Below are 16,818 nucleotides of genomic sequence, written 5' to 3'. Positions count from 1 at the left end.
GAGTGCTCCTCTGGTGGCTCCAAGGGTGGCCACACTTGTGCTCATTTGCCTTTGTCTGAAGTCATTCCTTTGGGTGGAATTGTTTCATTCTCATTGCATCTCTGAGGGCACAAGAAAATTGCTGCTTTAATGGGACAACTTTACCCTCAAAATACTGAGCCAGCTTCAAATGCCAGCACAGCTGCTGCGGATGCAGGAATTACCTAGGCAGAATGGATTGAGCCGTGTGTGCCATCTCTCCTTTGCCGTTCTCATCCTGCCTTGTGTTCACCTTTGGTGCTCCTGCTGGGCTGGACCTTGCCCGGAGGGAGGGCACTGGGAGTTTGTGGAGCAGCTGAAGGATGTGCTGGGGGTGCCTGACAAACCTCTGCCCTTGGGACCTGTTGTAGTGCCAAGAACGAGGAGCCAGTGGCACACAAAAGAGCTGGGTTGTAAAATAAAGGATCCAAAAGGAAAACCCCAGGAAAGGAAGTGAAGGATATGGGTGGGGTTCAAGGACTTCATCCTAGATGCAGAGATTACATCTGCAGATTCATTCCCCGCATGTAATTCTTTATGAACTGATCAATCTGACCATAGCTTGCCAGGACAAGAAGGTGCCTTTCTGTAGAACAGTGATGTGTAAAACACTGGATTCTCGGTTGTTCCAAATAAATGTGGGCTTCCAAAGCTGAGGGTAAGGAGCTGTAATTAGTAAAGCATGCTTTCCCCCAAGGACCAGCAGTTCTTTGCTGAGCAGTGTGATTAATCAAGAAGAGGTTGAACATTATCTGCCATGTTGTCATTTCCTGACTACAGGGTTTGTACAGGTCCATACTGGAATGTTTTTAGGCTAAATGAGTTTTCTGCTGGAATGCTCTTTACATGTGAAACCATCCTGACCTTGAGGGAAGGGGTTTTCTCATTTGAACAAAGAGTTACATTAATTTTTTTCATATTGTCTAATTCCTTTGTCCAGTGCGCAACTTGTAAGTTGATTTTGGCTTTTGGAAATTAAATGCATAGTAAAACTAGAAATATTCCTGTCAAAGATGTTGGAAGGCAAAGCTGAGCTCAGCAGCACTGCTCACTTTATACATGCATGAAGTAAATTAAGTGTTTAGTTTAGGTGAAGTGTTCAGCATTGGAGGCTGAGGCTCAAGCTAATGTCAAGAGAAGGGTGGTCATACTTCTTACATTAAATATTGACATTTTACTTCTTAATTCTTAGAAACATTCCCCTGGAATTAAAGCAGATTTTTGGGCTTGAGAGAGGGGCACACAGAGAAAGAGTCTGACTTGTTGGCAAACTGTTCACAAGAATTTGGCTGTTTTCCTAGACTGAAATTCTGAAGAAATTCTGTAATTGTTTGGGAAGTGTTTTTTCGATATGGCCTAGCTGTGTTGTGAGTGGCATGTGTAAGCTGATTTGCAGCTCTGTTCATGCAGCTCTCTTTGTGCTTGGGTGCACCAATGACATTTAAAAAGCCCAACCAAACCAACCCCACTCTTTTTCTGACTGGATACTCGGAATGACCCTCAGAATAGTCTGAGCTGAACTTGGAACATACTGCTAGAAAATTCGTGGATGGGAAAGGAGCTTGGGAACCCTCGGAACAGCAAACTGCCCAGCAAACTTCTTACAGTCAGGATTTGGCATGGGTTGTACCTTGAATGTGAAGAGACTGTGACATCTTCCTGGTACTTCTGCATCCCGTTGATGCCAAACAACAAAGTTGTGGGGGGATTTAGTTGCTGTCACTTGTGCATGGATTAGTTGTAGAATTGAGTTGTTCTGCAGCTAGTTTGCATGGCTGTGATTTATTCTGAGTGTCTGTGTTTCCTCTGAAGGGGGAGAGGCCCACTGAAGCACACGTCCGACGTCATCAACGCCGCCAAGATGATCTCGGAGTCGGGCTCGCGCATGGACGTCCTGGCGCGGCTCATCGCTGAGCAGGTGAGGCACCCTGCCCCAGCCCTGCTGCCCCCAGCCCTGCTGCCCCCAGCCCTGCTGCCCCCAGCCCTGCTGCCCCCAGCCCTGCTGCCCCCAGCCCTGCTGCCCCCAGCCCTGCCACCTCCTCCAGGAGTGCCTGGGACACCTCTGGAGCACTTCTGAGGCACTGGACACACAGATCCTGTCTGAACCTCCGAGTGGAGCTGCTGTCAATGGTGTGTTCACGTTCACCCTGCGTGGATGTGTGCATACATCACACATGTCTGGGCACACACACTGAGTGCATTTCTGCATGTGTGAACATCTGTGAGCTCCCAGGAGCTGTCAGTGCAACACTTGAGACACACAGTGTGTATATACACATCTAAAATATATATATATTCATGGCTGCTTTAATAGATACATCATTATTATTAACATATTAAGGTGTATTGTATATAAATAGCTGTGTAAAAAGCTGTTGTCCTGGTTTAACCCCAGCTGACAACTGAGTACAATGCAGCTGCTTGGTCACCTACTCCTGGAACTGGAAGAAAAGGAAACCTCCTGGGCTGTTCTAAGAAGTTTAATCATTTATAATATAATAGTAGTAGTAGTAATATTGATGCTGGAAGGGAGTGGGAGAGAGGACTGAGAGCAGAGAGAAAGATGTGAGGCCCAGCACGTGCTGACCGGTGCCCAGCCTGTCCCTGAACAGCAGTTGGCCCCTTCCAGGTGAGTTCCCCATGCTGGACATGAACACTCCATGGAGCTGCTGTGGAATAGCCTTTGGGGAGTTGGGATCTCCTGTCCTGGCTGTGCCCCATGCGGGTGGCTGGGACACTGCAGGGTCCCTGTGCTGCAGCAGCTTCCCCACAGCTGGATTGCGCAGGATTGCTGTGGCCAGGCTGGCTGTGCTGGCTCCTGACTGAGCTGCCTGAAGCAGGGGGGCAGCACTGGGAGCTGCTCCAGGTGAGCTGTGGGAACACAGCTGCTGGCACTGGCACACAGCTCTGCTGCTCTGGGCAGCTGCTTGGTCTCAGCTTGGTAAGGACAGACTTGTCTGGCTCCAGAATGCTTTCCTGTCCCCCTCTGCAGAGTTAGAGTCCATGCTTTCACTGTACCTTCCTTCTCTGCTCCCTACCCACAACACTGGCTGTTTTGGCCTCTGCAGATCTGCAGCTTGAAGGTGAATTTTGGTTTTGCATTTAATTTTTATTTATAGCTATTTTAAATAAGTCAGATTTTGAGTTACTTATCATGGTGAAATGCAGAGTGTTGGAGCTGGAAGGTGTGCTTTCAGCTGGTGGATTTTTAGGTCAGCAGATGGCTCAGTGTCCCCCCAGACAAGCCCAGCAGCAGCAGGGTGACTGAGCAGCCTCGGGGAGCTGCAGTGACACGTGAGCACACCTGCAGCCTCCCCTGCAGCCTGGCTGCGTCACTCTAGGGCCTTGCAACACCTGCACAGGTGTGCAGGAAATGGCAGAGGGCACACCCGAGGCTTTTCTTCCTTTGTGGCTGCCGTTCAGGGGCAGGGCAGCACAGGACAGTCACTGTTTCCACACCCTCACGTGCTCTCTCTCTTCCCTTCACTCATCATTGCTATGCTCAGTGCTTTTCTGCTGTACTGGCAAGGAAACAACACAGTCTGTGTCTCCCTCAATTCCACATAACAGAGAATTTCTATTTTGCATCTATACAGTTATGATTGAATTTGTGGGAAAAACAGGTAAAGTGTCTGGATTCCCTATTCCTGATCTTGACACACATTCTTCCAGCACTGGACAGCAGCTCCTTTCAAGATTTTATCTATTACAGACTAAAATTCAAACCTGTCACTGATACGTTCCAGAAAACTATGAGATAGCAAAAGCCAAAGATGAGTAAGGATCATAAATTCTTGCTGGTTTTAGGACAGGGAATCCACTTCCACTGAGATATTTCTTTTAGGAAAAAAAAATATTTCAGCTGTATTACTACAGCAGTTCCAAACTAGAAACATGCACAAATGAGTGTGAGGAAGAAGTATTCCTGAACCATTAGCGGTGATAATTTGTGTCCCCTCAGAGTTGCTGGGAAATGTGACATCATTGAGGCTATTGAAGCTTTTAGTGAATTCACTGCAGCTCCTTGCCTTTGTCCTGGCTCAGAGCTTGCACACAGCTGACACCCAGAGCCACTGACCCTGGGATTTGTTCTGTGCATCTCAAGGACCCTGCTCACTTACAGGTGCTGCTGGGATTGTAGCTGCAGCTTCACATGACATTGTAAGTATTAAAACCAGGAAAACCCACACACAAATGAAAAGATGGAGCAAGCAGCCCTTGCAGTTGTGGTGAACACCATGGCAAGTATTGCTACATAGGTGTCACACTTAGAAAAAAGAGGATCTTGCTTTTTTCCTCCTATTACAGATATTCTTACTGTGATCCTCTCATGCCTTGCATGGCTAGAGGGTTTTTAACTTCTGGAACCTTTTTTGGCTGTGCAGAGTTATCCTTTGAAAGCTCTTCTCTCATCACTGTGGTTCTTTTTATCTCAAAGGTATTTTCAAATTCCTTTTCTCAGCTGTGATTTTGCCAGGTTTCCTATGCCCTGTGCTCCTGGGGTCTTAAAATGAAGTTTACATCGCTCTGGGCTACCAAATAACTGTTCTCTGAATTTGGGCCAAACTGGGTAAGCCTTCCAGGAATGTGGTGCCCAGAGCAGAACGTGTTTGCCAGCAGCGCCTTCCTGAGCAGCATTCAGACTTTTTAGTGGAGTGTCTCACATGTTGCCTTTTGCTAACAGCTAAATTATGTAGAATTTCTGTTCTGTGGAAGAAAGGATCTGTATGTTTTTTACAGCTCCCTGTTGCTGTGTTTGAAGGGAAGGGAGAGTGGGGTACCACGAGCAGAACTCAGCTGTATTTCAGTCCAGTCACAGGCACTTCTGGGATGGCTCAGAGTAACAACGGTGAAAACCCTCACAGTTACAGCATCAACAGTCACCTGTGCATCTGAATCTCCAGTGCATTATAAATTCATTATCAGGGAACATTTCCTTCTGTCACAAGATTTTTGGGTTTTGTTCCTTCTGACAGAAGAATTTGCTGCTTAATGTGACCTGGAAGCCCTAAGACAAGAAAGGCAGGGAGTACATCAGCCTGGTTTGAAATGTTACAGTTGTTTTGCACCCAGGAGGATCCCAGGCAGGTAGGCAGGTGCTGAGTGGCGTCACTCAGAGCCCTGTTTGTCACAGCTAATTACAGAGATCAGGAAAGCACCGTGTCAATGATCCCTTTGGGACCGAGCTGCTTATTCCTGTCTGTGCACAGCACACTTTCCTGGTGTGGGTGGGGGTGATATCCCCAACACTGATCCCTGTAAAGACACATGTGCATTCTGTAGAGAAATGCTCTGGCCTTTGCTGGCAAATGGATGAAGTGAGAGCAAGCCAAACCCAGAGTGGTCTGTGGCCAGGAGCTCCTGTGCAACTGCTGTGGCTTTTTCACTTGCATGCTGAGTGCTGATTTCAGCCTGCTTTGAAACACCCCATCACTGTAACTGCTCAAGATATTTGGGTGTTGTGGTGGACACTGTTGGGTGAAATACCACTGCATCTTTGGGGTGCAGGTCAGTTCTGCTGCTGCTCTTACAGAACACCCCTGCCCATAGGATGTGATGGGCTCTGCAGTCAGGGTGTGCAGCAATGAACTGGTAACCAGCAGCTGCCTGTGGGCTGGGGAAACTCAGAACTTACTGACTGTCCTGCTGCTGCAGCCCAGTTCTCGCTTTCACTGGTGAGCAAGAGCTGCTTGTAGCAGCTGCTTCTGAGCAACTGTGGAATATTCATTGTCTGAACTTCTGTAACTGGGTGAGGCACTAGGTAGGTACGCATGTCACCTTTCTCTTGACATTTTCTGGCCACAGGGATAAAATCAAAGTGTAACTAAGGGAAGAAAAAAATGGAGGAGGACAAATCTCATTCCAGGAATGCACACCCGCTTGGTGTTATGAATTCTGATGCTCTAAGGGATTGCATTCTATTGGGCATGAAGTATAATTTATTAATTAAATTAAATAAACAGTCAGTATTCCAGCTTTCTAAACACTGAGCTACCATTGTATAAATAGTTATTTTTATTATATTAAAGCAGTGCTTATTAAGGAAGAAACAAAGACATATTTTAGAGCAGTTTTCCAGAATTCTAGCATTTTGAAAACATCACACGTAGCATGTCAAGGAAGTGCTCTGCTTTTGTTGTAATCTGTGTTCAAATACAGGAAACAATAATGGGTGTAGCAGAACATGAGGTAAGGACTGGTGTTAAGTCATTATAATTAATTTGAAATTGAACACTCTGAGTTTCCTCATTCACTGTCACCTTTCACTAAGTCTAAAGCGTGAACTTAATTAACCAAACATTTTTGCATGGCCATGAAGAACAGCAGCCACACCCTTTGAACAGGTGCTGATGCTTCAGCAAAGCCAGGAGCTGAAATATTTTTGGAGTTGAGTTGGTGCTTTTTCTGGCTCCTGGTAAGTTTTGGATTTAAATCCACTGAGCACAATACAGTGAAACCACAGGTGATTGTTGGCAGTGTGCAGTTGCTGGGGATGTATTATGCTTTTTCAGTCTGCAAAGCTTAGCAGTTTCCTGTGGAAAGGAAGGGGTGTATTTATCATGGAAGTACCACACCTGGGCCAAACCCAGGGCTGCAAACCTGCAGGGATCTCCTGCTTCTTTACCACTCTTATTCTGTGCAGCTGGGGGAGCACAGCAGGGGCTCCCATCCCCCTTAGGATCCTTTTATTCTGCCAGAGCAATGGAAAATCAGCCTTGGGAGAAATTCATACCCAGCCTTTTGTGGCGGGCCTGGTACCCACAGAGCAACACTGCACTCCAAGTATTTGGGGGGGAAAACAGGTTTGAAAGATCCTTTATTTATTTCTGTAATATAAATCTGTATTGTTAAAAATACTGAAATGAGTGAGTTTTGCATAATCCATTCTAATTCTGCTGCTCCCACTGCTAGAGAAGATCTGTAGATTGAGTTCAATACGCTTTGGATGGAACATGAAAACCCCCGTAGGTCGTATGACAAGATAAAACCTGAGATAGGGATGTTAACATGCCTGTGCAGGTATGGTTACAGTGCCCACAAAATCTGTTTGGATTGCCCTCGTCACTGTTAATGGAGGTATTTTCTTAGAGATCATCTGAAGAATTGAAGTAATGACTTCATCCACTAAAGGATGTGTTTAGAAATGCTGCTCAGGCAAGCACAACCATGTTAAATACAGAGTGCACATGGGGAATTTAGGCTTAATCTGAGCTTCCAACTCCAGCATTAAAAACCCTCCCAAGAGGAATGACCTTTGCAGCCTGATACAGCTGCACTGAAAAGCAAAGCTCCCGCAGTCTGCAACTGGAATACTCCTCAGTGAAGTTTTAATGTGATTCCTGAGAGATCATTTTGAGTCAGCAGTTACTGAAATGCTTTATTTATTGTTCTTCTCAGTGCCCAGACCAGTCGTGCAAACAGGATTTACTGGCTTACCTAGAACAGATCAAGCTGTACTCACATCAGCTCAAAATCTGCAGCCAGGTTAAAGCAGAAATCCAGAACCTTGGTGGAGAGCTCATCATGTCTGCAGTAAGTAGAAAAATGGCATCAAGCACTCTCTTAGACTGTGTGTTACATTTGAGTTGGGTGTGCCTGTGCTTGCTGTGTTCCAGTCACTCCAAATCCTGTCTCCCTCTTCAACACCCGCTCAACAGCGAGACTCTGCCAAAGTGGAGCGCAAGACTTCTGGCTTTAAAGGAAAAACACTCCCTTTTTCTTTCTAACACTCCCCTTTTCTTTCTAAGTTCTCAAAGCATACTGTGGTACTGCTGTTACTCAAGGAGCTGGGTTTGAAGAACTGGAATCCACTTGAAAATGTGCTGCATTGGCTTATGCAGCTGGATTATGCTTCAGTGTGTCTGAACACAATGAAAAGATGGCAGGGGTGGAGTTCCAGGCCAGGATAAAAATGCTGTGGGGCACCCAACAGGTCTGCAGCAATAAAAAAGGAACAGCAAGGTGGTGCTTCCCAAGAGGGGTATGTGGGTGACGGACCCCCTGAGGTATGTGCTGTAACCTTCATGTGTTAGAAACGGGCTCAGACTTTGTTTTTCCACCCATAAAGTTGAGCCCTTTATTAAACCAAAAAGAAGAAAACACCAACAGAAGCAACAGAAGTGTGGGGATCAGGCTGGACCCTGTGACAGCAATGCCGGACACTCTCCCACAGGAGGACCCCAAGTGAAGCCCCACCACCCCTTTTATAGACCCTCCCCCTCATCCATGACTGGTCCATTAGCATGGTGCACTCCAGACCAGTCATTGTCCCAGGGCATCGAGTGATTGGTTGTCTTCTCCACCAGTGGATGTTTCTGGTGCAGACATCACCCCAGAGAGGTCACGTTCTGGAATGTTCTTTTAACTTGCTGAACCTTTCTTACCACCATGCAGTACCTGACCAGCCCTGGATCATCCCCATCTCCACCTGACCACCTCCCACATCAATCACAGACCTCACCCACTTCCCTTAGAAACCCATGGGAACCCTAACTCACTAACAACAAACATTAACTATGGGCTAGAAACACTTGATAGTAAATAACTATTAACTTGTAACCCAACATTAACAGTAAATCCAACATGTTACATCAATAAGTTCACATCTAACCCGAGGGTGAGGGACCCCGCAAGGCACACGCAATAACTTCAGCAGGGGATGGATCCTGCAGTCCAAATACAGCAATGTGTGAGGCACTGCTGTGTGTGAGGTAACAGCTTTATCTCTACCCATCACCAGCCAGCTGTGCACATCTGTCTCCGGGCATCCTGCTCCAGAGCTGTCCCTATGGATCTGTACCGAGCTCCACCCATCTCTATCAATTATCCACTTACACCTACCTCAGGTTATCCGTCTCTCTTTCCTTGTGTCGTCCTGTCTGTATGTACCTGTACCTCTCTCTGTACGTGGCTCTGGCTCTACAGCTCTCTGTATTTACCTGTACCTGTACTTCTCCCCATGTGTGTCTATCCAACTGTAGCTCTGTCTGCCTGTCTTTTCCTCCCAGCACTTAGCTGTACCTGTCCATAACTATCTACCCCAGCAGGATGTAGCTCTACCTGTCTAAACCTGTCTCTACATTTAGCTGTATTTAGCTACACCTGTCTGCACACACCTGTACCTGTGTATCTATAGCTGTCATTAGTTACCTGTACATGTCTCTGTCCAGCTACACTTACTGCACCTGTCCTCATGTGTATCACCTTCTCTGTACAGTGTCAGTATCTGACACAAACCCTGTCAAAGATCTGGCTCCATCACTGCCACTATCTCTGTCAGAATCTGCTAAAATGGTGCAGAATCTGTCAGGATCTATCTGTACCTGGCACTGTGTATACCTGCCACTGCCTCTCCCTGTCCAAGGAGTCTGTCCTTACCTGTCAGTACCTGGCACTGCCCATCTCTACCTGTCCAAATGTGTCACCTCTCTCCATCCATCCAGAGCTGTCAGTCTCTCTACCTGGCCCTGTCTGTCCCTCCCTGCATCTGTCTCTACCCACACCTTGCTCTAGGGCTGTCTCCTCTACCCATCAGTATCTCCATCTATTTCTGCCTCCTAATTCTCACTAAAATATTATTAAATGTTATATGGTTTATAAACTGACCAGAAATTAAACCTTTGTTGCTGAGGTGAGATTGGAAACATTTCTATAAGGATACTAGTGCTGGCTATTCAAATGGTAATTTAGACACCACCTCTGGAACACACAGTTAATTTTAATTTAATGTCTGATTTCTGAAGCAAATGCTTGTTGTCATTGGGGCTGCACATTAGCAAAGTTTCTCTTCCTTACCCATTTGTTTTCCTAAGCAGTTCTGTGACTGGTGTGGGTTTTTGCCCTTTCTGTCTCCTGCTGTAGAGTACTCACATTCTTTACCTTTTCTGTTGTGTCACTCCTGTCAACAGCCCATAAACCACCTAGTGCAAAAATTTGAAGTTCTAAAAATGAACCCCCAAATTTACCTTCACTGATAGTTCCAAAAAGATGACTGCAGGTCCTAACCCTGCTTCAAGGGAGGAGGGTGAGAATTTGTCACATGTGAATCTAGAAACTTGGAAAAAGACAACTGCACGTTCAGGTAAATGCTCAACTCACTCCTGGTTCAATACACACAGTTAGGTGGGGCTTAGTTTGGGAGTCAGTGAAAATGAAGAATGTACTCAGAGACCTGAAAGGACTTGGCATGTTCTGTGAAATCAAGGTGAGACTCTGCAAGGTTGCTACTCTCTTAACTGATTTTGAACACAGTCATTGTTGGAGCATTTTCTTTTTATTTTTTTTAATAATATGGGTGCTACATAGCAAAAAAAATCAAAAGAGACTCACCTCTCTAACTCACCTTTTAAAGACAGTAGAGACAAGTTGGTGTCAGTGGTTATGAAAAATTTCTAGAAACTTGAAAAAAAAGTCTCCCTGGTCACTGTCTTGGGAAGGGGAGGCTGTGACTGACTGTGCTCCGCTGCTCCCTGCAATTAAAACTGTCCTCATGCGAGACTGCAGCCCAACCAAGCAGTGATGGCTTTTTGTATTAATTAACTAAGTTTGAATTGCTTCCATTTTAGAATAGCAGAATTTACATTGTACAGATAAATTTCTCTCTCTAGAGGGAGAGAAATGCACTAGTGGTATAAAATGGCTGGTTATTGGATTGCTTTCCTTAAAAGCTGGAGCAAGTTCCAGCTTTGAGAGTGCATGTGGGGGCTTTGGGAATTCATCTCATGTCTAGGTTAGCTGGCCTTGGAAAAAAGTGACAAACCCAAGTTTTCTGTGGGAAAGCAGAGGGGTTCTTCTCCCTCCCCAGAAGACAGTATTAGAACTCCATCACAAAATACAGAACTGTAGCTGGAATAGGATTATATTTTATTTTCTCCCAGTCCTGATTGTCTCTGAATGAGAATCAGAAAAGGAGTCAGCAAGGATGATTAAGGAGAAAAAAAAAAGAGGCCCAGCCCTGGCAGATAGAAAAGGTTTTATTGTGCATTAAGAGAAAAACTGGTGACTCTCCAAAGAACTGAAACTAAACTGATCCTCTGGTTAGCAAAAACCTGCTACAGGAGAAGAAATCTACCAGCAGGAGCATTAGGAAATAATAATCATATACTCACAGGTTCCTCCATGGTTTGCTCCCTCCTGCACTTGTGTGTGTGCCAGGAATGCCCTCCCTGGGCATCCACCCCATCCACTGCTCCTCACAGTCCCTCCCTCATCTCCCTCCTCCTGCAGGAGCTGGGACAGGCTCTGCAGCAGAAGAGCTGAGGGGAGAGCTCCTCTCCTGTGAAGAATTACACATCTCCACATTCCCATAGATCACCATCAACTTCCACAGGACAAATCCACTTGCAGAAGCAAAAGGAGAACGAGCACTGCCTGCTGGAATCCACACATCAAAGCACTGTTCTGAGATGGCTCTTACATCCACCCCTCACCTCTCTTCTCCAAGCCCTAGGACTGTGCACAAGGATCTTGGATTTAACTCACCTTCAAGGAAAACTCCTTCCCACAAGGTTCATAAAAAATAACCCAGCCAGCCTCTCTTGAAGCTGAAATGGAGAGGAAGGGAGGGAGGGATGAAGAGCAGAGGATGTAGTGTCACATATTTGCAGTTGTGTAAAAGGAAGAGCTGTCTCCTTGAAGCAGAGCAGTTGTGGATGATGCTGTGCTGGAGCAGCTGCAGGAGCCTGAGCTGGTGGTGCAGCTGAGCCCTGGATGGTGCCATGGCACAAGGGCAGCACTGTGGGTTCCTGCCTGCACTGGGGCAGGCGCTGCTGGCTGCCAGCACGCTCCACCTGGCACTGCAAGGCAACAAAGAGTGTATGGACATGAGAAATGGTGCTGAAATCCATGAGCACAGCCCAGTCCTCCTCAGCTGTTTCAGATCTGTGTGCCCTGTGCCGTGTCTGCCCTGCCTGCAAGGTTCCTTACCTGCTGTTCACACCCAGCTCTGTCATTAGTGGAGGTTAATTAGGACCCGGGGCAGCTGGGATGCTTTGTGCACTTCCCAGATGACAGATCTTCCCTCTGCTCTCCTCTCCTGCAGTGGCTTTTGGACTTCAGCCCCCATGCTCTGGTAGTTTGCCTTCTCACTGTCCAGCCCCCATTATGGAGGTTGGAAGGGGTCCTGTACAGAGAGAGGAAGAGATGTCAATCATCACCTTCTCCATTCACTGCACTTCTGTTATTTTCACTCATTAAAAATTCTTTCTCACTATTTAACAGGCCCATGGCATACAGTGAGTACTGCTGCTTGTAATCTGCAGAAGTCCAAATGGGGAGAATTCACTGAGTCTTCACTAGGAGTGATTAAATAGGAAATGGACATTTACTTCTGTGAATTAAACTGGTGCCTCTTCAGGCACAAAATAACGGGGTGAATTTGCAGTATGCAGATTGCCAGTAATTACATTCACTTAGCGGATTAGCTGTGCCCTCACAAGCACTGCACCTTACCTTGCCACCTTGTTCTTTGTCCAGCAGTGGCTTTAGCTAGAGAGAACTGTATCACAGCAAAGGAAATGGACATATCTTACCTACTAATACTGCACTCCATGAGTTTTGCCAGGCAATTCTGGTTTGTGCTATGCAGAGTTACCATCTTTTCTTCTATATTGTACTTGGCACGTGAGACAACGCTTTTTGGCCTTGTAAGGGAAGGGTTTGGAAGAGGAAGCTCTCAGGAGTCCCAGAATTTGCTAAGTGGCACAAAGTGCCCCCCAGCAGTTACCCCAGCCTCACCTGTGCACTGAGGGCTGTTTTCATCTGCTGCACCTGCAGATGTCTGTTTATCTTCAGCTCTTGCTATCTCAAGAGCCAGACTTTACCTTAAACACCGACATCAGGCCGCTTCTGTGGCAAACGGAGGTGTTTTAATGTGTCCATTCTTCAGGGATGGACTGAAGTATCTGTTTCCTTGCCTGAGTTCCCAGGCCTGATACATCACAGGTTCCAGCAGGACACTGCAATGAATGAGTTCCAGCTTTGAAGGCTGAAGCCCAGGTGAACACAGAGGCAAGGCTGTAAAAACACAAGGGAGGGTCTGTGTTCCCAGGCCTTTGGCTGTCACTGTCCCAGTCCCTGGATATTATGCACACCCCAGGGAACGGCCCCACACCTTCCCCACACTGCAAGGGCTTCAGCTGCTGCTGAGGAGCTGCCCCTTTGGCAGGGCAGGAGATGGGAGCATTTCAGCTCCTTTCAGCTTTTCCTGGCTGTGCTTTCCCCCTGCAAGAGGAGTGAGATGGGCTCAGCAGCCTTGCTGTGGCCCCAGCAGGACTGGATGGAGGGAACAAAGGGCTAAAAGCAGCAAGTTGGGAATCACACGGGAACAGGGGCTGCCCTGAGAGCCCACTCGAGTCACCACAGGTACCTGCTCTGTTCCTCTGCCTCCAGTGCTGCTGTCCTGCTCTCACTGCTGGGTGGGCTTTGGTGGAACAGCATCCCACATTCCTTCAGATCCACAGTGGCTGCTCTGCCAGAGCCCCTGAGCACAGCTCCTGCTCTACATCCCCTCTCCTGGTCTGTCTGTCCTTGGCACTTCCTGAGAGCTCTTGGTTCAGCCTGTTTGAATGGATGGGGAGGTTCATCACAGGGCCTCACAGCATGCATGAAATGCCTTACCCTAGTATTGTGCTAAACTGCCTGATTTCTAAAAGCTGACATTAACCCCAAGAGCTGACACAAGATTTTGTCTGCTGAGAGTTGACAGAAGTGCTTCACTCTGGGTTTTTTATTATATCAAGTACCACTGCACCTTTCTTCCTTTTGCCTAGCACACAGTGGTAGGTGTGTGGATACAGAAACCCAGGCCTTTGGAAGCAAAGCCAGGGACAGATTTTCCTGTCAGTCACTTACAGAGAGCTCGGTTACTATTGCTTTCTAAACTGCATCTACTGAGAAAAACTAATTGAAAGGAGCAGGAAGTGTTTCTGGTAATGTACGCTAAAGGACACCTAACTTTTCCTAGTAATAACTGCTCCTGTAATTAGCAAAACCAGGATGTGTCTCCCAGCTCTTAGCCTCAGTGTATGTACAAGATTATTGCAACAAACACTCAATTTCTTCCTCAACAGCAAGGAAAGGATTTATATTAAGCCACTGTTCTCATTTCTCAAGGGCCTGTTTTTTAAAAAAAAATTCCTTTTTTTAAAATCCTCCCTGGAAGTGGAAGCAGCAGTAGTGGGGAGGGACTGAGGCACCCGCCTGGCTGAGCATCTGCTCCATCATGGTGCTGCACAGGAACAGTTTCACAGCCCTTAATGTAACTTGTTTATCATTTAACTTGGACACCGGCCTGGGCTAATTATAGAACTCAGTTTCAGTTCTCTGAATCCTGCTTAGCCTGAAGCACACTCTGGTAATGGTTGGTTTTTAGTCCATTAGATTCAATTTCCCTGCCTCCAAATGGGACAAACATAGAACGAACCCCAGACCCCTCTGAGGTCTGGAATGCAGTCACTGAAGGACACACAGACACAGGAAACCAATGGAATGGCCACATTTGTAGGAAATCTCAGCTCCTTGAAAAGCCACTCAAGCAGTGAAGCAGATTTCTTGCGGCCACGTCCCTGGGGATGAGATCTATGCAGTATCCCTGAGGGAGAGCAGAGCTGAGCAGACACTGAGGGAACAGTTTCCAGAGCAAAGAACCACGATGGCAAAGCTGCCTTTGGCTCATTTCCCATCCCAGCTGGCGTGGGCTTGGACCTGGGCCAGTTCTGTGTTCCCTGGCAGCTGCAGGGGCACCCACGGCTCGTGACCGAGTCACCATCTTCTGGTGCCACTGTCCTGCTGATCACAGGAGCTCCCTCCCCACTGGAAAGGAATTAACACTACTCTGACTGGGGGAAAAAGGGAAAAAACAGGCAAGTAACTGGTGGTAAAATCCTGGCCAAGGCCCAGCAAGAACTCCAATGCCTTCAACAGGTGAGATTTCACTCCTAGCACCTGTTTGGATTGTTCTGCTACCTTTAATCTTAAGGGATTAAATGACTATTTTATATAGCAACCTTAGTGAGAGAACCATAAAATGATTTAAAACAGCTATGCCTAGTAAAAAAGCACGATTCAAATCAAAAGCACAATGTAGCAAGGACTCCTTACCTGAAATGCAGCACTACTCACATACTCACTGCTCTCCCCAAAAATGTAGAACTTAAGTTACTTTCAGATGTAGCTGTCTAAGAAATACAGAAATAAAATTCAGTCTTTGTCTCTGGGTATACAGTACCAAAGGAAATCTGCTTCTAGGAATGTATTTAATGAACCCCATGTTTTAATTAAAACCAATTTTTAATAACTGACCTTGTTTCAAGAAGAATTTTAAGTTTAGACCTCAAACATTGCTAAAAGACTCCGTATCTGACATTCAGTTCTCAGTTTCCACCTGTATGAAAAACCTAAATCTGGCTGAACTGTCAATATGACTCAGGGTATTGTGAACTAATTGAATTAATTCACTAATTGTGAATTAATTATTTAATTCTTTATTATTATTGTTTAATATTATTATTAATTATTTATTATCTTAATTATTTAATTATTATTAGAATTAGCTTAGACAGGAAATTCCTTCACAAAAGTGAGAGAAATACAACAGGTGTAAACAAACTGAAAGTTTCAAGATTTGTTTCTTACCTATTTCCTTCAGCTTCAGTATTCAGTGAAGAGTTTGCTGCTTGCTCTCAGGACTTACTGCAGAGGAGGAATAAAAGCACTTGAGATGGGAGAGTGGATTTCAGCATGAGAGCTGCCAGCCTGATTTGGGGTGGGGTTGTTTCTTCTTAAATAATATTCTCACCTGCTCTGTATCTTGTGTGTTCCACCCCAGTGTGGAATCACAGTGGCCAGAATAATTCTCAGTTCCTTTTGCAACAGCAGCCAAGTCCTAATGCTCACAGGACAGGTGACAAAATGGCAAAGGGATGTCTTTCCTAAAGCCCTTAATGAATTACTCTCCTAACTCCCCCAGTCAGACCTGTAAAATCTGGAGGCTGGGATGTTTAATCTCCATGGAAGATGCTGAAAGAGCAGAAGTGGAGTTAGCCAAAAATGAAACAGCTTTTAGTTTGGGGTTGGTTGGTTTGTTTGTTTTGCTAGTGAATCTTTATGTACCGCTTGCTGTGCACTGCAGAGTTTGCAGCTACATCTCTGTAAGTGAAATGAACTTAAACGCTCAATGAATATTTTATCAGTCTTTCATTTATGCCAAGTTTCATTTCTTCGGTTTTCCTGGATACGAGACCTTGAAGAGCCTGCTGAATATCTGAGATAGAAGCATCCAAGTGAAGACAGTTCTTGAGTACAGCAGTTTTACAGAAGAGCAGATTTCCACCAAACTGTGCAGTGTCACTGGCACTGAGGTGGGAAAACAGCTGCTCTAAAGCCCAAAAAAAGACTGAATGTATGGCCTGATTGTCACCATCTTTAGTACACAGCTAAAAACCTCTAAAAGCTTCTCCAAAATTCTGAATGCACTTAATACCCCAACACAACAGAAGGCAGATGTGAGGTGCATCAGAAAGCTGAGGGGACACAAGGACACAGGCAGTGCTAAAGGGCAGCGTTAGCTGAGTGTCCCTGCACCTCCCAGCCTGTCCCAGCCCAGGTGACACACCTCAGTCACACTCCAAGTCACTGCCTTTCTGCAGGGACACACAGAGCTGTTCTCACAGCTTGGGGCCAGCTACCTGCACCGCTCTCTGGCTCAGGGCATCTTTTGTACAGCTGGAGTGCTGGGGCACAGCTCCTCTGACAAGGGCAGGAATTCTGCCTCTTGGAGCAGCTCTGCCCTTGGGTTGGAGT

General features: G+C 46.2%; 1 protein-coding gene and 1 long non-coding RNA gene across 9 annotated transcripts in view; one reads left to right on the top strand and one right to left on the bottom strand.

The window, feature by feature from the left end:
* Window positions 1–16,818, top strand: part of CTNNA3 (catenin alpha 3) — a 399,590-nt gene that overhangs the window by 378,009 nt on the left and 4,763 nt on the right. For all 7 annotated transcript variants that reach the window (XM_086900642.1, XM_086900643.1, XM_023930192.2 and 4 more), the window contains 2 exons: window positions 1,831–1,936; window positions 7,417–7,551. In XM_086900642.1, the coding sequence (XP_086756768.1) occupies window positions 1,831–1,936; window positions 7,417–7,551 (241 nt within the window). The remainder of the gene's footprint in view (window positions 1–1,830; window positions 1,937–7,416; window positions 7,552–16,818) is intronic.
* Window positions 10,974–16,818, bottom strand: part of LOC111931518 (uncharacterized) — a 36,161-nt gene continuing 30,316 nt past the window's right edge. The window contains exons 4-12 of one of the 2 annotated variants that reach the window (XR_015290101.1): window positions 15,815–16,035; window positions 15,652–15,730; window positions 15,118–15,194; window positions 13,385–13,575; window positions 12,754–12,974; window positions 12,549–12,659; window positions 11,944–12,139; window positions 11,500–11,813; window positions 10,974–11,391 (exon numbers count right to left, since the gene is read on the bottom strand). This is a non-coding gene — a long non-coding RNA (uncharacterized LOC111931518). Of the gene's footprint in view, window positions 11,392–11,499; window positions 11,814–11,943; window positions 12,140–12,548; window positions 12,660–12,753; window positions 13,033–13,384; window positions 13,576–15,117; window positions 15,195–15,651; window positions 15,731–15,814; window positions 16,036–16,818 lie in introns of both variants that reach the window. The other variant, XR_015290100.1, reaches the window with a different exon arrangement.

The sequence above is a fragment of the Cyanistes caeruleus genome, chromosome 8, assembly GCF_971803275.1.
Source record: "Cyanistes caeruleus chromosome 8, bCyaCae1.hap1.1, whole genome shotgun sequence".
Taxonomy (NCBI): domain Eukaryota; kingdom Metazoa; phylum Chordata; class Aves; order Passeriformes; family Paridae; genus Cyanistes; species Cyanistes caeruleus.
This window is presented reverse-complemented; position numbering and strand designations above follow the sequence as displayed.